Source organism: Grus americana, chromosome 8 (genome assembly GCF_028858705.1).
Source record: "Grus americana isolate bGruAme1 chromosome 8, bGruAme1.mat, whole genome shotgun sequence".
Lineage (NCBI taxonomy): Eukaryota > Metazoa > Chordata > Aves > Gruiformes > Gruidae > Grus > Grus americana.
In genome coordinates, this window is record NC_072859.1 from 20104005 (window position 1) to 20124430 (window position 20426).

General features: G+C 42.1%; 1 protein-coding gene across 8 annotated transcripts in view; it reads left to right on the forward strand.

Moving 5' to 3' along the window:
- Window positions 1-20426, forward strand: part of MCOLN2 (mucolipin TRP cation channel 2) — a 33839-nt gene that overhangs the window by 4664 nt on the left and 8749 nt on the right. For 7 of the 8 annotated variants that reach the window (XM_054833413.1, XM_054833414.1, XM_054833415.1 and 4 more), the window contains 12 exons: window positions 2487-2660; window positions 6193-6337; window positions 6881-6968; window positions 7115-7211; window positions 7562-7661; window positions 8247-8362; window positions 9703-9852; window positions 11233-11334; window positions 11447-11569; window positions 14144-14350; window positions 15705-15820; window positions 19350-19439. In XM_054833413.1, coding sequence (XP_054689388.1) covers window positions 2487-2660; window positions 6193-6337; window positions 6881-6968; window positions 7115-7211; window positions 7562-7661; window positions 8247-8362; window positions 9703-9852; window positions 11233-11334; window positions 11447-11569; window positions 14144-14350; window positions 15705-15820; window positions 19350-19439 — 1508 coding nt within the window. Of the gene's footprint in view, window positions 1-2486; window positions 2661-6192; window positions 6338-6880; window positions 6969-7114; window positions 7212-7561; window positions 7662-8246; window positions 8363-9702; window positions 9853-11232; window positions 11335-11446; window positions 11570-14143; window positions 14351-15704; window positions 15821-17145; window positions 17735-19349; window positions 19440-20426 lie in introns of those variants that run through there. The other variant, XM_054833419.1, reaches the window with a different exon arrangement.

Sequence of the window (20426 nt, forward strand, 5' to 3'; positions counted from 1 at the left end):
ATTGGTTATGTTACAGTCCACTAAGAAACGGTGACTGGAGGTTGAGGGAAGCAAAATGGGACACGTGTAAGTAGAAAAGACTTTTCTGGACCTTTGAAATCTAGGACTCTGACATCCGACACTTTGCAAGTACGGCTAAATATGCAACTCCTAAAAACATGCTGAGTTGCAGAATTCCAGGTTTGTGTTTGACTTGCCTGCTAGAATAAAGCATAACCCCAGCTTATGTGCCCTTGTGTTTTATTGACTGCTCTTGCTCTTCGTCTCCCTGCTGGAACAACGCGGCTGGCCCCGCTGGCACAGGATCCGGCCTCTGCTGCTGCCGTGCCGGAGTCCTGCCGGAGCTCTGGCTGCAGACAGGAGTGGGATGCAGTGGCCGGTCTGTCTAGGCAAGACTAGCTAAAATCACCTATTTAAACTAGTGCTGGCACAATTGCTACCCGCGGTGTCAGAGCTGCTGAGAACAGGGAGCATATTGGGGGGTGGGCAGTGCAAGCAGAGAGTAAGCTGAGAGGACAGGGTGCCCCACTGGCAGCTGTACCTCAGATGTGGATTATTGCCCTCCCTTCAAAGACAAGGCACTAGCCTTTGTGTGAGAGTAATGAGACAAAAAAGTAACTTCATGTGGCTCTGGAAAGGAGCAGTATTTTCAGCCTGTCCTAACCTACTGACTCACGTTCTTGGGGAAGTCGCTGAACATACCATTTTTCAGGCTGCTGTCCCAGTGTCCCGCTGTCCTTTACAAGCTGAAGGGGTGCTCTGCTGCTTGGCTTTCAAAGGCTGCAAGAGTTCCTGCATTGTCGCTTAAGAATTTTCTTGTCAGCCCTGGGTCATGCTCAGATGCCATGCAGGTGGTCAGCAAGAAGAGGAAAATAAGGTTTCTGAAGGAAAATTTGTTGCTGCTCTGCAAGGAGGTCTCAAATGTGAGCTAATAGTAAATGGAGAGGCTCAACAAGCATCTCTATTTCAGAGTGAGGGCAAGGCCATTGAAGGATGATCTGGGAATATGTTAAGCCTCTTTCTAGCTGCTTCTGCCTGATGCCAGCCTGTTAGTCATGACACTTGTGGCATCTTCGCTGAGGTGCAGCAGCTGGGCTATCTGTGCCTGACTGAAATGCAAGAGGCTTCTGTCCCAGCGTGGGGAATAAGTTTTACTCCAATGCTGTGCTGAAATCCCCTAGGGAGTCCCCTGAGGAAACCCTGCTGAGTATGTTTTATTTCTCTGTATTGCAGCCGGAAGCTCCCTGGTTTTTTTTGAGATACTAACTAGAGCACTGCAGATGTATTTGTAGCAGTGATTTTTTTTTTTTTTGCAGTCAACTGAAGATATAAATGGTTGATTTAAAACTTGGCTAAAAGTATGAAGGTTGAGTTCTTAATCTGAAGACTGTATATACCCAGCAGAGCTGACACCCCCATTTCTCTGCCCTGGCTGTGACTTTGCTGTACAACCAAACAGCCTTGCACTAAACAGTCCTGCTGCATGTATTCTTTTAGCCTGGCCCAGATCTAAGCAATTATCGTCTAGGACAAAAGATGACATATTTCAATGAAGGGGGGGAAAACAGGTGTGCTTTCCAGTTTCCGGGGTTTTGAATGAAGGAATTTGAATGTTAGTGGAGCCCGCCTGCTTTGGGGGATTTCTAAGTTCACAGTTGTCTTGCTTTCAGTTTCTCATTCTTACTACTTCCCTACTTCTACCAGTTTCTTGTGGGGCTTGGAAACTCCATGCAGTAATGACGGTCTCACATTTGCAGTTAGTGAGCAGTTTAAAACTAGGATGAAGAGTTAGCTATTTGGGGCCTAGGGCATCCTCCTGCTGCTGTATTTGTGAAGAAACTCTTGTTGCTTGATTTTGACTTCTAGGCCCCATTTATACATTTTTTTCCTTGGTGGTGGTGAGACTGGGAGGAGCATCCATATGGTAGGGCAACACAAATTCTGAGCACTAACTGCTGGCAGCTGCTGTTGCTTATTACAGCCTCCTTAACCAGCACCTGGGTCAGGCAGGTGATGCTTTTTGTTGCTGTGGGGTCCCACATAGGTTTGCTCTAATTCGGTGCCATGCCAGAGATAGGAAGAAGCTGCTGGAATTTGTCCCGTAGCAAAGCAGGGCATTTCTGGGGTAGCATGCTGTGCTGGTAGGTTAGCTCTTATGCTATTTGCATCCTTAACAAAACTTTTGGCAAATTCCGGTTAGAGTTGTTGGTCCAGGATGTGTGAAAGGTGGCAGTGATCTGGCTGCCTGTTTAGTTGCTGCACTAGGTTTTAGAATCAGTGGGAGACTTCTCTGTTGTTCTTACCCTGCATGTGGTAACCTTGATTTTAGTAGTCTTATGGCATTAATTAACAGATTCTTTGCTCCTGTTGTCACAGGGTTACAGGAACAGGCACCTTTCTGTTTTGAATTTATTATAATTCAAAGCTGTTTCCAAAATGTTGCTGCTTGATCAATGTTCAAAATCTGAATTTCTTTTTCTTGACAGCTTATTTTTTTTGGTTTGAGTAACCAGTTGGTGGTCTCTTTCAAAGAAGAAAACGCTATTGCTTTTAAACACCTATTCCTGAAAGGCTATTCTGGAGTTGATGAAGATGACTACAGCTGCAGTATATATACACAACAGGATGCTTATGATAGCATTTTTTATGTTGTTAACCAGGTAAGTGTGTGTGTTTATAATGAACAGTCTTAAAGCTGAAGCTATAGCTATAAACTTCTGCTAAGGTTCTGGTTTTCTGTCACTATTGTTGGATTTCAGTTCTGATATTTCAGTGAATCAGCATAGGTGGGGTATCCTGAATTTTGTGTGTAGATATCTGCATCTCTTTGAGAGAAATCTAAACCAAAATTTTACTCCGTTAGTGCGTAGTACCGAAATCTAGGAAGTTTGAAAATTAGTCATCTTGCATGAACTGGAACCTTTGTTTAGGTCTTACTTTGAAGAGCTATGGGCCTGAATATATCTATGCGTGGTATTCAAAAAATTTGTGCTTACAGCTATGCTGAATTGCAGCTTTGTAGTGAGTGCTAGAGGCCTCAAAATGGGGAATACGGTACTTCCAAGAATGTAGGGGCACTCACCCTGGTTAGGGATGGTATTTTAAAGAACAGTCCCTTTACAATCGTGGGAGGAAAGTGAATAAATCTAGGATGAAAATTCAGTAAACATTTTTCTATTTAATATTATATACATATAGAAATGACATGAAAGAGTGTGTGTGGAAAATGAAATGTCTCTTGTGTTTGGGGATGACGATAAGCTCAGAAATGGGTCACATGGGATGAACGGAAAGTGGCTTTAAACCGCCTCTCATTTTCCCTGACCTTGGGACATCAGCTCTGACGCTTGGTTTAAAGCAGTTTTCCCCGTCGGTTATGCCCAGCAGTCGCAGTGGTGCGAAGGCTATACCTCCTTCTTAAACATGCACTCGCTTGGGGCTTGCTGCTCCTCGGCCACCTCCTCTAGGCAGCAGCAGCAGAGCCATCAACAGGTCAAGCGTGCTGTCTGTGCTGTGCTGGACAAGGCCGAGACTCTCACTCCTGGTATGTTAAATGAGTGTTGAAGTAGTTTTCTCAGTCTTCCTTTGAACTCTCAATATTGCCACTATTTCTGCTATAAACTGTGCTTTTTTTCCTTCCTTGCTTGCTTTATCTCACTCTCCTTCTTTTGTAGGCACTAAGGCTGAGGTGAAGTCCAGATAGAAGACAATAGAGGAATAATAGCTTTATATCCTCAAGCATGAGCCAATGTGTGATACAGGCATCAGAAAAAGGTCACTTCATAAAATGTCTATGTTGTATAAATGTAGACATATCCTCCAAGGAGGTGTAAACTTCTGTAATCTGAGTTCTTTAGTGTTCTGTGGTGTTCCTGAGGCTTTTTTTAATCACATGTAAGACTTAAAAAAGTGTGCCTCCAGGTGAACATTATGACTGGTGTTGCTTTTTTTGTTTGTTTCTTTTTGTTTTGTTTTTTAAAGGGTGCCTTCTAGGAAGAGACAAGCCAGCTGGCTCCTAAGCTAAAAGCAATGCTTTTCTTATTTTGAGATGGGCAGCTAGAAGCCATAGGGTTTGGTGTTTTGTTTTGAGTTTTATTTTGAAATGCATGGTTGGGGGGGGTGGGGGTGTGTGTTAGGGGGGGCAGGCAGAAGATATGATATTACAGAAGATGGTAATAGCAAAACTGGAGTTGTAAAAATGGAATTTTAGGCTTTGTATAACGTGCCACTGTTATACTTTCACACTCTTGGAAAAAAACCCCCAACATACTTTCCATTTGGAAGAGTACACAGCTTTTCCTTACTCCTCTCCTGGGTCCAGTTTGGAACCTTCTATTACAAAGAAGCCGTGCGGAGTTGTTGTGCCTGTACCCTGCCAGCGGCAGAGTCTGGAGGACCAGGATGTTCTGCTGGCTGCTCTGGCTCAGGCTGCTAGAAATGTGTAAACAAGAATTCTGCTCTTAGCGTTTTGTAGCGTTCGAAAGTGTCACGTGAGTAACCCAGAGCCACGTGTTATGCTGTCAGGAGCCTGAAAGCACTCGTGGACAGAGCAGCGGCTGTTAGATGCAGTGATCTGGAGATGTCCTCAGAGGGATGTGGAGTTGTGACTAACTACTGTTTCCACTCACTTGACCTGCATTAGTCAGACTTGGCTTCCTTAGTTTGCCTTAAGATAACGTTCTGACAGGGTGTGGAGGCCATGCTTTTCTCCCAGGCTGTCTAAACCTGTTGCAAGCTCAGCTGTGAGGAGTTGAAGCAGTGCTGTGAGGCAGAGCTTTGGATGGAAATGTGGTTGTTCCTGTTACAGTTCTTTTGGACATGGAGTGTGTGGCTGTTAATGACCAGTGGGACTTTGTACCCCAGATGATGGGCTAGTGGCCATCGTGCCCATAGGAAGGACGAAATGGGGTGATACTGAACGATGCATAATAACAAAATTTGTGTTTAAGGGGAAAAGGGTTTAATCTCTATCAAAACCAGCTGAACAATTTAATTTTTTTTAAGGAATGGGAAGCCATGTCTGACTTCCCTGGGAGGTAAATGCTTCCTTCAGAGCAGACCAGTGCTGTATGCTGCCCCAAGCTCTTTCACTAGGTGAGGTGATGATTAAAAACTAATGAATTAGTAGATGTTTATGCCTTTTTCCTCAAAGGGCCAGGGGGTCTGTCTGGCTTCTCGTGGACGACGTTAGCTGGTGCTAAGCTGAGCAGACAGCTGTGTTCATGGTTAGTTATTGGTCTCCTCAGCTATTGAGGAGTCAAGAACCACAGGGAGAGCTGTGCCTCAGGGGTTCGCCTTGCTTGTGCAGGGCTGGAAGGTGTGACTCCAAGGACCAGAGGATATATCTTGCTTCCAGCAGACACCTAGGACATGTGGAAGGCAAGTCCAGAGGTTACTGGCCTTGAAGGGAGTTCGTTGGTGGTGCTCAGGGCTGATCTGTGTGTGGACAATGCTTGGATTGGCATAGTTTTATTTGCTTCCACTTCTAGTCCTTGTTTTTGAGCATATCTTAGCATATGCAGGTGACTTGTGCTGTATTTAGAGTAAGTGAAAAACAAAGTGCCTTCCTCACAAGCATGTTTTTGGTTGCTTCTGTGCTTGGGTAATGCAGACAGGTTGAATTACTTCTGGAGGCTGCCCAAGCTCGATGCATGTTCCTTGGTTGCTGGTTATACAGCAAATGCATGGCTTCCCTCTTCTATGGTCACACAGGGAGCAGCTTTGGTTTTACTCCTGGGGTGGACTTGATAAGAACTGTTACTTGGATTGTACGTAAAGCAATCAAGTTTCAAGTGGTGTGAAAAGTAACACCTTCATGAGATAAATACATAAGATATCCCTGGAGTGTGTGTGTTAGTAGCAATACTGCATTGAAATCACTGCCAGGCATCCAATTAAAAGCTGTCTGCTGGCTTGCTGTCCGACACGCGGGTAGTCGTTTGCTGGCAGCCCAGTAGGTGCGGGGCTCCCAGTCACTGTGTCACCAGGATGCCAATCACTACTAGTTAGTGGCTAGCAGCCCTCTTAACTTCGCACGACATATCCACTCTCCACTTACAGACTTTATGTGAAAGTAAAGATTTTGGCGTGTGGGTTTTTTATGATACACATAACTTTGAGATTGCAAGTTACTATCTAATGCAAAAAAGACAACAATCTCTAACTTCTGCTTTTGTTTTGTTTTTAAACTAGTACAGGCAATTAAAGAACATATCCCTGGGGACACTTGGTTATGAACGTGACGGATCAGGTTTAAAAATCTGCAAACAACAGTACAAGAAAGGCACAATGCTTCCTTCCAATGATACGCTGAACATAGATGTTTCTACTGAAACAGGTATAGTGTTGTTATACTAAAAATGCCTTGCTGTGGAGTGCTTCTGATGCTAAATCAGTGAAGTTTAAAGCCAATAACTTTTTGCGTGGCAGTCATGGGAACTTTAACAAGCCTTTTGCCTATTTCCCTCTTGGTTTTTAGTACCTGTCTAGAAATGGCAGCCATGTAGACTATAGGAAGCTCTTTTCAACTGCTGTCACTAGTGGGTTGTGGATGGGGTTTGTGTGGGTTTTTTATTGTTGTTGGGGTGGGTTTTTTGCAAGTGTGTGTGTCCCTGCAGAAAGTTCAAATACAGAACTCTGGATGCTGGTCAGTCTGTGCCTTCACTGGGTGGGTGTCTCAGAGCTGAGTCCTTGCTGTTAGCCTCTCAAGGTTTACTACATAAACCTGCTTCTGATCCCGCTAGATGTGGCTCTCTATGGATGGGTTTGCTCAAAATTAACGTTTTGCCTGATTAGGAGTTCGCTTCAACCCGATTATCTCAGTTTTATGCCACTCTCTGCAAAGTTTTTAAGATTACAGCTTTTCCTTTTCTTCTCCCAGAATGTATCTTTTTTAAGCCACAGGAGCTAGCTGGTAACAAGGCTGAACTGAAGCTCAACTCTTCTTTTTTCAATCTTGAATTTTACAGGTAAAGTAGTGTGTGTGTATTTTTATTTTTAACTTGTCCTTTCTTATGAATATGGTGGATTCTGAGTTGTGCAGTTTCCTTGCTTTGTGTATCTTTGTGTGTATTTATACATATATTTATACTTTTTTTTTTTAAAAAACATTCAGGCTCATACAGGTTGAAATCTCCTTCAAGCTGAAAGGCATTGCTCTACAGACAATCCATGCCCGTGAATTGCCTGACTGCTATGCATTTCAAAATACTGTAAGTGAATGTGGGGTATGGCACTTCCAACACTGTATATATAACAAGAGCTTAAGCAAAGGGGTAGTCGTCATCCTTACGTTTAGACTGCAAGGGGAAAGCAGCTGAGCATGTCCTGGCCCTTACCCCTCCTTCCCAAAGTTTGCTGAAATGGTGTTGCCATGGGACAATACTATTTTGTATCCTATTCCAGCTGGTAACTTCATAACCTGAGAAGGAGATAAATATTTGTTGAGCGAATATGTTTAACCTTTAGAAGAGTAACAATTACTTATGTGAAAGCACTTGCCAAGCTTTTTTTATGGAATGAGATTGTTAGTCTTGTTTCTGATACACTCTTGTGTTTCCAGATAACTTTCAATAATAGAGCCCACAGTGGAAAAATCAAAATCTATTTTGATAGTGACACCGATATTCGAGAATGTAAGGACTGGCACATACTTGGCTCTGGTAAGTATGGTGCACGTGTGTCTGCCTGATAGCAGTGTTACACATCTCCCGTCACTTCCCCTGCACTTTAACAGTCTGTCTAGCAAGACATTCCCCATCCTGCTCATCAATTGATATGAGTAAGCCAAGGAAAACACCTGATTTGGGTTCACATGATGGCTTATAAACCTGTGGATGGAAAGAATACAGTACAGAAAGTCAAACAAGTTTCTGACTGCAGGTCATGGAATGAGAAATGAGGTGGGATTTTTTTGTTTGGTTTTAGTTTAATAATGTTGGTATGGGCCAAAGTCTGCATTTCTCTTACCCCACGTAGCTGTAATGCTGTTGGAGTACAGATGGGCAGGTGAACTTAGCGCAAAAAGGGGACACTTGTATTAATATGCCCATTTTTGGTTTTATTTTGAAGAACTTGAACATGCTTTTCACTCTTGTGGCCCATATTTGCAGAAAGAATTTTTCTTATAACCCATCTGTTTATGGGGTGAGAGTATTTAAAAGCAAAACATGTGACATTTTGTAACAGTTTTTGCTCAGAAAGATGTGAAAAGACTAACTCTGCTTCCTTTCTTTGACTCTTTACAGTTCTCCAGAAAAACACTCAGTATATTCTAGTCTTTGATGGATTTGTCATTTTAAGTTGCTTTGCTTCTCTCATCCTCTGCACACGATCCATTGTTCTTGCCTTGAGGCTACAGAAAGTAAGTACAGTGCTCATAATCTCAGTGTTTTATTTGGTCTTGTTTGCTGCTACTCTTGTCAAGTGATGTTTTGAAATATTGGTTGGTATATCTATTGCAGGATGTTGCTCTCTTACTGCACCTCTCTCTCTAGAAAGGATGTGTAGATGTCTGTGACGAACAGTTGCTAGCTTGAATGGATTTTTACTTTTGTTTGTGTAGTATGAAGTATTTTGTATCTCCTGAGAGCAAAAGAAGGAAAGGAAACTTTTTTGGTCCAGGATTTTAGGCAAAATAACTTGAGTCTCTGTGCTGCTAACAGGCAACACATCCTGCACCTTCAAAACATTAATTCTTCCTTCCCTGCCTTCAGAGTAAAATTCCCATAGAGGTCTTGTTATAAACTAATCCTTTAATGAGCATCCCTCAAAGTCAGCTCTAACTGGAGGAAATGTAAAGCACAGCATGTAGTCTAACTCTGGGGTTTTTGGTCTTTCTGGAACTGCCCTTTTTCAGTTCTTCTTTTCTCCTCCCTACACAATCCTTGATCACCATCTACTGTCACCTTCCTCGTTCACCCTCCTTTGCAGACTGAGACTAGCCCTGTTTGACTTCATCTCAAGCTGCTTGCAGAGCTTCGTGTAGGCACTTCTGGTACAAATACTGATGCAGAACTACAAGCTGTGCCCTGCGATGTGCCCCTTTATTAACCATTAATTGACACAAACTTTGCAAGCATGTGGCTTATGGGAGTTGGAAAAAGAGTTCAGGATAAGTAGAAAATCAAAGCACAGATACTTTTTTATCTTGTTCAATATATTTTTTGTAGCTTGTAAACAAGAGGAGGGTGAAGAAGACACAATTCAGCAAAGGCATTGTCAAACTGCTGTCAGGAATAGGGACATTGGCATTTATTCGTGAGCAAAAAGAGCAAGTGAAAGCAATAGGCAGCGTTGGGTGTGGGAAGTGATATTGTTGGCTCTATTGGAAATGAGAGCTCTTGCCTTATAGTTGTATTTATTAACTCTTTCACTCTTTTAGTTGGAGTGCTCTGTTGGAGCTGGACAGAAACTTCTGTGAAGGGGCTAAAAAGGGGATAACAAGCCATGCTTAGGCTAGTGGGGATTGGTTATGAAGTCAGCTGTTCTGTGGAAAGCCAGTTTTCACCGACCTAAACCAATCTTAATTTTTTCCCTATTTATTTCTATTGCTATTGAAAATGAGTTTTAAGCTATTATTCCAGAAAATACTATAGGAAAAGAGGGTGTGTAAAACTTGAGCATGGCTATACTACTGGGGCAACCATACATCCCTTTCATCTAAGGTGACCTGTAACTAAACATCTAAATGCTTGTCAATAGAGATTTGTGAACTTCTTCTTGGAGAAATATAACCGTCATGTCTGTCATGCTGATCGCCTGGAGTTCATAAATGGATGGTATGTCCTGGTAATTATCAGTGATGTGATGACAATCATTGGATCAATCCTAAAAATGGAAATAAAAGCCAAGGTGAGACTTTAATACTTCAGATAAAAATACTAGTCTTGTTACGACCACATGTAATGTATTTTCACTTGGGGACAAATGAAAGTGAGCTATCATAGTCACTAGTCATCCTGTTTACTTTTGCTAGTTTTTTTTTATTCATTGTGCTAATTTCACTGAAAACTGGTTTCAGTCCCTTTTCCCCAAAGTCCTTCAGTAAGACCACATAAGCTATTTAAACATCTCTTTTCTAGTGCTAAGTCCACTAATCCCTGGAACAGGACCTGTGGGTAGGCAGTTCCTAACAAAAAAAACCAAACCCCAAACCAACAACTTGGGTTGTGTTATTTCTGTAAGTAGTAGTAGTACATATCGTACTGGGAAACCAAGAGTCATCCCCTTGGATAAAACAGGGGTCTCAACGGCTGGTGGGACTGGAAACATGGCTGGTTTAGCTTGCTTTGCTGGCCTGTCCAAACTGCAGGCACAGACAGTGTCACCTGCTAGTCCCCAACCTCCTAGTCTGGGTTTGCTGAAATCAGTATGTTTTGTCCAGCTGGCAGCTCTCCAGGGTTTTTTTGTTTGGTTGGTTTTTGATTGGTGTGTGGTTGGTGTGTGGTGGTTTTTTTTCCTTCAATAGAGTGGTATGTCAACAATTCATGTGTTCACAAAACTTTGTATTCTGGGAAAAACAGGGTAGGTAGTGTCCTGCTTCATGTGCACTAAGGCTCAAAGGGCAGGTGCCAGTGTGGCCTTCAGAGGAAGCACTTGAGAGCCTCTAGCTTTATGGCTGGTGGGGGAATGAGGGTAGGAAATCTTAAGCTAGATGAGTATCTTGTGCTTATTGCAACCAGTTCTAGCCTTCTAAAGTAAAAATGCAAGTAGAATTGGTTATAAACTTTACTGGTAGTAAAAATGATGTTCAGGTTCCAAACAGCTGGCAACCTGTTCAGAGCTGTAAATGCATGTAGCATGGAAAGGGTTTCCATGCATGTAGTCTCGAGGCTCACTTTTCATTTAAATGATGGCTCATGTTTTACTAAATAGTGAATGAGAGCTTGTTTGCCTAACAATAGCATGTATTAACCTTTTTAAAACAAAAATTTGGAGATATTCAATCTGATATCAAAACTGTATCATATTCAAGGTAAAGGCTTTAGTTCTTCATGCAAAACTACAAGAATATCAGTGTAGATATGCTTTTGTTTGCAACAGTATTGCATTTGGGTGATCTCACTAAATAACCGCAGTTTGCTTTGGTCTGATTTTTGTGATGTAGCAACATCCTTTCAGTATTAGACTGTCCTGCTTTGTTTGTTTGAACTGCTGGAACTTTGAATAGCTGTCAGGCTGACATACCTACTGCTTTGTAACTTGACCACCTGCTCTGTTTGGATCCCTCAGAACCTCACAAGTTATGACATCTGCAGCATTTTACTTGGAACTTCAACTTTGCTTGTCTGGGTCGGCGTCATCAGATACCTGGGATATTTTCAAACCTACAATGTAAGGCATGAATCAAATATTCAACAATTAAAGCATATATTGGTCACTCTTACTCAGGTCTCTCTAACTTGTGGCTTTTTCCCCTTCTCCTTTCTTCCACCCTGATGTGTAGGTGCTCATTTTAACTATGCAGGCATCACTGCCCAAAGTGCTAAGGTTTTGTTGTTGTGCTGGGATGATTTATCTTGGCTATACTTTCTGTGGTTGGATTGTCCTGGGACCTTATCATGAAAAGGTATGTACTGCTTTTCTGGTCTAACGATGTGTGGATATCTGTGTGTACAGTTCTTAGCTATAACAACAGAAATAGGTCTTTGTGGTTTTGTTTAAAAGCTGTAACGTGAAGAACATGAGTGTTTCTCCTTCCATGTGTATGTCCTGCTGCTGCGTTGTTTAACAAAATAACTGTATTCTTGCTTTCCCTGAGTGCTTGAACTCAATGTAATCTCAAACACAAGGCTCTGTTTGTGATGAGTGGATGGTTTATCCAGGCAATGTCTGGCTGGGGACTCGAGTTAAATAGGTTTATCTCTCTCGCCCTCTTCTGGCAATCCCAGTTCAGTTGGGTTCAAAAGGTACTACTTCACCGTTACCACTTTTGGGAATCTCCTTGACTCTTTTTCCAAATCTTTCCTGTGCCATGTAACTTCAGCTCCCAAATCTTGACTTGTGAAGCAGTGGATGAAATCGTGTCTTCCTGTGTGTTGTGGGGTTTTTTGTTGATTGGTTTGTTTTCATGTTGATATGGAAGTGTGTGCCTGGTATGTTGTCTTGTCTGAAACCTAGGTACAGCAGTAAGGCTTTGTATGTTCCAAAACACAAGCAAAAATACCTGCAAAGCTTGTTTGTTTTCTATGGTGGTGTTTGTTTTTTCTTTTCTTGGCAGATGCTCTATGTGACAGTTTGGAAGGGGGGGAAAAAAACCCCCAGATTCCTGTTGTGATAAATTCTAGATGTGCATTAATCAGTAACAAATGTATGACTTCTCATTCTTGATTTCTGGTTGCACGCAGTATATATTGTAACATGCTGCAGTGCTTACTTCAGGTTCTTGCACCCCCAGAGCTCGGATTCCTCTAACATAATGTAATTCTCTCCTTTGAGAAATGTAGGTATTCGGTTTGCACATATTTCAAGTTGATGACAATACATTTCTCCATGGGATGCTGTGGGATCCTCAGTCATACCAGAGGCTCCGTTGTTTATAACGAGCACAGAATACATACTGCTGTAGCTCCCCTGCAGCAAGTACATTAATTATCTGAGCAAAAGGAAGCGTAGTCAGTGATATGCTTATCTATGATAAGCGTTACCTCTTGCTAAATATTGCAGCTCAGTGTCAGGCAGCTGTGGTGCGCAGGGTTCCCGGTCCCTGACAGTTCCCCAGGACCCCGCTGGCAGGCAGTGTGGCACCGCGCAGGGCAGGCAGAGCCCAGGCTGGCTGCGCAGGGCTCTCCAGCTGCGAGAGCTCTCCCTGCTCAGAAACGGGGAGAGCCTTCCCTGCTGCGCAGGTATGTGGCAGAGAGGTCCTTGTGCTCAAAAATTCTGAAGGCTTTAGCTCAAAACCACAGCAATAACTATGTTTTTTAAATCCTCCTGCTACAGCCAGAGAGAGAGAATCCTGCATTTTGTGTTATGTCCAGCCAGGGGCTTATAGGCAAGCAATCCTTAGCAGGTTTCTCTCTGTACCCGTGCATGAAAACTTGTGGGTTACTCATGCCATGCACCCCTTCCTCTAAGAAGATGTGCTGCTGGATCTCATAATAGCTTTAAAAATAAATAAAAATAATAATAAAAAATAAGCAAGCCATAGGTAAGACCAGACCTGCTCTTTCTGTGCAACTGTATGTTCTCTCCTCACAAACTTATGCCTCTTGACATCTTTGTTTTCAGTACAGGACCGCAATTCAAGTGAGTGTAGTCGTGTTCCTTCATTGATAATAGCTACATTAAGGCATTGACAATTAATTCATATTGTCCAATAAAGTATAGTTAACAAATCCAATTATTTGGAGGGACAGAGCAATGATGGGAAGTGTGCTTACCTAGTTCCTGAATGGAATTTAGCCTCAGGGCGTGTTCAGCTTGGGGAAATGGAGTTAGGAATTTAGGAGGATGTCCTTGAAACAAAACCGTGATTTCGTCCAGGGTGTGCTTAGTAGCTTCACAGTACAGCTATAGCTTTTTACCTACAGCTCGGGGTTTTCTGAATGACAGGTAGATGATGTTATCACAAGACAAATCCAGTTTAGACTATTCAAGCTCTTAAGACTATATGCTATCTTTAACTTCTTAATACAATATTGATTAATTATCCCGTAATGCTGCAGAGCTGGGTAGCCAGAGGATGTGGATTCTGTTCCCAGCATAGTGCCACTGATTTACTGTATAGATTCTGTGAAATCACTTTATGTGCTTTGGCAAACAGAATGATATTTTCCTGCAGGTCTAAAAGAGCTTAAAATTCAGTAACTTAAACTTTCTGTGGTGGTCAGTTACTAGCTGTTTTGCCTGTTGAGCATCACAAGTTTATTTCTTGATAATAAATCTTACTTTTCATGTCAATGTGTAATGCTTAGCCAAGATTATGTTTCTACATGGTTCTATCACTGACATGTATGTTTTGGTCTGAATGTACAGGAAAGAAAGTGTGGGAGCATTTGATTTGACTGGGTTGGCTTTTTTCTTCTGCTATGACTAAAACTCTAAAAAAAAATAATTTTTGTTTTTATAATGCTTTTCACTTTCCCTTTAATCTGGATGATTGATTTTCACATTCTATTAATAATTGGTACTTGTTATTTTCTAGTTTGAAGATCTGAACACAGTGGCCGAGTGTCTGTTTTCTTTGGTCAATGGTGATGATATGTTTGCAACGTTTGCTCAAATCCAGCAGAAGAGCACGCTGGTGTGGGTGTTCAGTCGGTTATATCTGTACTCCTTCATTAGTCTGTTTATATACATGATCCTCAGCCTTTTTATTGCACTCATTACCGACTCCTATGACACCATAAAGGTAAAACTTTTTTTTTCCCATTACACTTCTAATCAGTTTTGTGTTCATTCTTGTTAATCACTCAACACCATACTATCTAGTATTAGTGATGATGATGGGTGTGACTATTAAAATCTTTTAGCTTAGTCTGTGGTGAAATTGGGAGGATGACTGGGTAGTCATCCAAATGACTAAGCAATAATTGGCTTGGAAAATCATCCTTAGTGTGTGTTCCTGTCCTGTATTTTCTGCTGCTTCACCTGGCTTCAAAAAGGTGACAGCTAACGGAAACATAAGTGGAAGGATGAGTGGAAAGAGTCAATTTTTAGGTACAGTTACACAGAGCCAGGTAAGTCTTGTTTGGAGTGAACGTTTCTTCTCGCAGCACCAGAAGCCGAGGTCAGGAAGGGGATTGCTGGCATCTCAGAGGATGTCCGCTTGGCGGGAGTGTGGTAAGGGCCAAGCAGATAATCCTAAACTCATCTAGGTGTCCGGGCTTGCTTAATGTGTGGTTAAAAGGAAATGTCTTCCAAAAGACCCACTATTTCTCGTTCAAGTTAAAATTGCGCCATCCATTTCCAGTATAAACTGGCTGAAAGTAAAATGAAGTTTCTGGTAATTACTTTTTGTTCTCATCCTCTAGTGCTGTCTCTGCTTTGTGCTCCCGGTAGCTGCAGTAACCAGTGGGAAGGCAATGTGGATCGTGCTCTTTAGCTCCCGTCCCTTTCTTGTCTTTCTGTCAGATAAATAGACCAGCAGAATAAGCCTAGTCTGACATGAACCACAGCTTCCAGACCGAGCAAGAGCTCTGCTTTCTAAGCATCTTAAAATACAACTTAACTGCCTGAGCTTCTGAGTTTTATTGGAAGGTCTGACCCGCAAAACAGTGTTTTACTGTTACTTTTCCCGAGCGCTTCACGTGGATCAATGGGGAGCCATTTCAGTGTGCCGAACCGCTGTTTTGCAGAGCATTTCTTCAGCATGGCAACGCTGAATATCCATGTTGAGGCCCCTCAAATCCAGCATTGGTGCTCCTAGGGAAAACGAGCCCAGAGCACTTGCAGTGAGCACAGCAGGTCAAGGGAGAATCAGTGCCAGTATGGCTTGAGATCACTTGCTTGGTCTTATGGACAGCAAACAAAATGCACAAGAATCTGTGAATAATATAAACTTTATGTCACTTAGGTTGCTTTGTTCCACCAACTACATGTGTGGTGTTTCTAGGATGGGATTGTATTTTCTTTTTCTTCCTACAGCAATACTGAACAAACGAACCAAATAGTCTGGTTTTGATATCACACTCTAGAGGAAACTTTAGAACGCTTCATGCCCAGTAGCTTCTCATGTGTTGTAAATAAAATGCTTTCTCTTTCAGAAATACCAACAAAGCGGGTTTCCAGTAACAGATCTACACGAATTTCTAAAAGACCATAGCACTGTTGGTTACAGAAAAGAGCAGACTTCCATGCCATTCATCTGCTGCTGTAGGAGGTCAGTAGGGTGTTTTTAACAAGTGTTTTTCTCAGAAGTACACCAGTGAACTTCTTAATGCAAATTGCTGTTTCACAAATGCTGGAGCATCCAGAATTCAACCTGTGGAATACTTGGACTCTGTGGTTCCTCTTGTGCTTTACTTGGTGTTAGATCTTTAGTCCGCTGATGGTGCAGGGGCGGAAAATTCTGAGGTTAAATGCATGTTTTAAGTGCGTTGTTCATATGAAAACTACCATGCAGAAAGTTGATGGGAGGACTGCAGAGCATAATGTGGAACTGCCAAGGAGTCAAGGGCAAACTAAGTCTCTGCTTCTTGGGATTTTGCAAATCTTCCGTTTCTAAAAGCTTTTCCACTAGGCTGGGAGCAAGTAGCAGAAAGCAAGAGAATGTGATTCAGCCAGGGACCAGTACTTAATCCCAAAGCTATGCTGTGTCTGTGAGGCAAACTGGTTCGATACTATCTGTCAGACTATTGGAAACACACTTGTAAATGTCTGGTTGCCACTAAACTCAAGCTTTTGGAGGTCTTAGCAGTGGTCCTCTTTAAGCTGATGTTTGTGAGAGATGAACATCCCACCTGGTGCTTGCTGGTCTGGAAGTCTATTCTTTGAATTCTCTTTCTAAGTAAACCTAACATGCCTCTGAATCCCTGTTTCATAGTGGTGGGGTCTTGTCTCTGTTCCTAGGCAGTCCGGGAGAATTCCTGCTTGTGCACAGAATGGTCATGGGCACTGCGCAAGGAAGCCAGGCTATGGGAGAAGGAATAGAGCTGAATGTGAACACTTGTTCAGTCCCGACTGATGTAACAAATCCCATTTTTGGAATAGGATACTTGTCTGCTTATATACTGAGGCGTTTGTGAAATGCAACTTAATACTTTTGATGCCCTCTGACAGAGGGAGACCTCATAGCTGAAAAACACCATGTGAAATGGTGATGGGCAGGTATCCCAGCCGTTGCTGTGGACACTTGAAAGCCAACTAGTTAATAAGAACTCCAGCCAGGTACAGCGTCAGGTTTCACATCCAAGTCACTGTGCAGGATAAGAGATTTTTGTCTGCTTGAGCATAATAAATATGCTTTACTGTAATACCCTGCAGAGTATTGAGGGCACAATCCTGGTAGCTGGAGTGCAAATCTAGAGCTTTTGCCACTACAGCAGTTGCAGTTTGATATAGCAGTAGCAGTGCAGGTGTCGATCTGTATGCTGAAATAGGAGAGCACAGAACAGAAGGATCAAAACTCAGCTTGGTCTTGCATGGGTAAGTGCTTCCTATTGCATTTCTTGCTGAATGAAAAATTGTGCGTTTCTTCTTTTGCAGACAACAGAGCGATGACAACTTGATACTTATTAATTGATGATTACACATTGAAATTTACCACTAATATATGTAAAGAAAGCATAGTTGTATGGAGGAGAATAATTCTCCAAATTGCAATGAAACGCACTGTCTGGACCTGCCTCGTTGTGAACAGACTAAGCTTAGCTAATTAAGGAGTTGGGGGAAGAAAAGCTGCTAATGTGACATCAGCTGGCTGACCAGGAGGAGAGCCTGGAAGCTGCATCTGGAGGAGAGCGATGAAGAACTCTAATCTTGCCCCAAGTTCTGTCATGTTATAGAAGGCTGATTCTTGAGCAGTGTCCGTGGGAGCTCTGTTTGGTAATCACCTCTAGGAGGAAGGAAAGTGACCCTGAACCATCTGGTGGTGCTAATAAGAGAAAGAAATACATGAAAATAACTTTTTAAAATAATTCCATGTTTAAAAAAAAAAATAGTCAAGGAGAAGGGAGGACTTTTGCACTTGAAGTGATGTATTCGGCATTGAGACTGTAATTTTCTACTTGGCACAATTCATTTCCTTGAAATAAATTTATGTAAAACTACAGAGCTGCACAAAAGTGCAAATTAATTGCTGTTCTCCCTCTTGTATATCGTTTTAACACAAACCATGTATAGATCACAACTTTTACCAGTGTTACTAAAAAGAAAAGCAGTTTGTTTTGGGTTTTTTGGCTTTTGAGTCTTTTCTATTATATCCACAATATTTGATGTGTACTGTGTCCAAATTAAACTTAACTACTTTAGCTGTAGGTAAAGTTGCATGGTTGGAAACTTCCATATCACATATCATCATGTGAAAGATGACAAAAAGATTTTTGCTTTATTGCTGGGTTTTGGGGGTTTTTTGGTTGTGTGTGGGTTGTTTTGGGTGTGGGTTTTTTGTTTTTTGTTTTTTTTTTTTTTTTAGTAAAGCACTGCTGCATTGCCATAACCTGGAGGACAAATTCAGGCAAAAACAGTGCCGGGGAGTTGACTTGCCTAATTACTTCTGTTTCAAGCGCATCTTAAGTGGAAGAAAATACATAACAACTGAGCCTGGCAGTTGGTTTGTTCAGTTGAGTGTCTAGGTGTCTTTACAGATGACCATCCTAAGGTACTGGAGGTTTTCCCTTTCACCTTTATAACTTATTTTTTTTAATGAACAGAGCATTTTTGGTAGCTTTAAAGCAGTTCCAGTATAGTACTGCACAGGAGTTTACAGGTGCTTCTGAAGACTTCCAGTGGTACTGACTGCCCCTGGGGGTGGGTGGACTATTATATTAGATGCTCTGCTTTGTCTGTATGGGGGTATCTGCTCCCTGAAAGCAAATCGTCTGTGGCAGATGATGTCCACTTTAGTGTGTTGGCTAGGATTTGGTCTTGATATGTATCCTAAACTGTTAACGATGGACTCTGTGCAAGTTCTGGGTTGCTGGTGTTTCAAATCGCAAAGGCAATTTGAAATGCTGCTGTTGTATGAGTAAGATGGGTGGCAGCTTTGTTTGGGGTGAGAAGGAAGTGATGCTGGTAAAACTTAACAAGATCCTGACTTATTAAAAGCTCTTCTTAGAGAAGATGCCTCAAAATACTGTATTACATCCCCTTGAAATCTGGTGTGAAGAAGAGTATCAGAGGGGACCTTTGATTGCAAAGAACCGCAATTTAGGAAAGTGATGGGCAGAAACTAACTAGAACTTGGAAAAATCATGCTCTGATGCTGCCAGGCAATCAGGAGAACAAAACCTCAACTGTTAAAGGAAGGGCTTGCTAACAGCGTTGTCCAAAGTGTGTGTTCTTGTTAATGGAACTACGTATTTACCTGCAGCCTGATCTGCTGTCCTTGGGCAAAGATACTAGGAGTTCACAGTTCCATCTTGCTGAGACCTTCAGTAGCACTCCCATGAAGCCTGCCGTGGGCAGATGTTAGAAGAATCGAAGGCAGCTGTAGTGTTCTCAGCAGTAATCGCCTCCGAGCTGTAAAGATGCACAGGTTGGTTGCAGTGTGGACTGACCTGAACCTGAGATGAAGGGCAAGGGAGAAAATAATTGATTCTTGAAATAAATGTGAATAAATACTTTCCCAAAGGAAGAATAGACCAGATTTTCTACCACCCTTCTGGGAAACTGGAGAGTTGGATATATGGGCAAACCAGTGCTGGGTTCACACCTTTTTTGGTAGGTTGAAAACCATTTTTTTTTAATAGGTCTGTCTTGATTCTTTGCCTCTCCTTTGGGATGTTTAAAGAAGAGAGGTTAATAACTGCAGCTTTCCCAGCAGCGCTTCTGGCCATCAGGTAAGAGCAGTGGTGACTCAGATCTGGAAAGGTGTGCTGTCGTTCAAATCTTTCCCCCGCTAGTATTTGCCTTCCCGACAATGAATGCTTTTTTTTTTTTGGTTGGAAATGAATGTCATTTTGTCTTCCTTAGGCTGCAGCTAGATGTCTAGAAGAAATAGTTTTCATGTTGGTATTTCCATGTATCCATGGTCTGCAAATTCTAATGCTTCTCTTGCTGAAATGTCTTTGGGACAGAGAATCTTCTCCCCATCCCAGTCTGAGCAATGCCTTGCCGTGGCCTCAGTTGTCACAGCAGCTTGTGGATAAAAATTAAATTGCTACCAATAACCAAGACTTTACACTGTTAGCAAAGATTTTCTGTAATTGTCTTTTCATCAAACAGATGCTAATTGTGTTTTCTAGAACAGAGGATTACTGTATTCCAGTCAGGACAAGAAGAGTCAATTTTTCTTGTATAGAACTTGTTGGGGTCAATGTTAGTCTTCTAGGGTCTGCTTTGGGGCCCTGGACAATCCAAGTGCTGTTCTGCAAACTGCAGAAGTGATCAGCATTAACTGATTGCTAGCAGTTTCTTGGCAATCTTGACTTTGTAATGTGTAAGATGCTGGTGTTTCCTGTATTTGCTGCTATTTTACTGGTAGCTTTCTGGAATGTCTCTTTATAAAACAAGCAGTTCCCTAGTAAACAGGACCAAAATTCAGCACGTCTGAAAACAAATTTTATTTTCCTTACTGACCTACTTTCTGCCAATACTTATGGGAATCTTGGGTCAGACACTCGAAGCTAGGAAAAGCAGATAATTAATGCTATGTCCATGGATGATTAGTCATATAAACATGTTCCAGCAGGTATTGCACTGATGAGGTATACAAATATATTGGGCAGTACATGCTTCCAAAGGCTCTTGCTTGAGCGTGTGAGTTCCACATCTCTTGTGATATGAGATGTTATGGCTGATGGCTCTGAGCTGCCAACACCTGACTG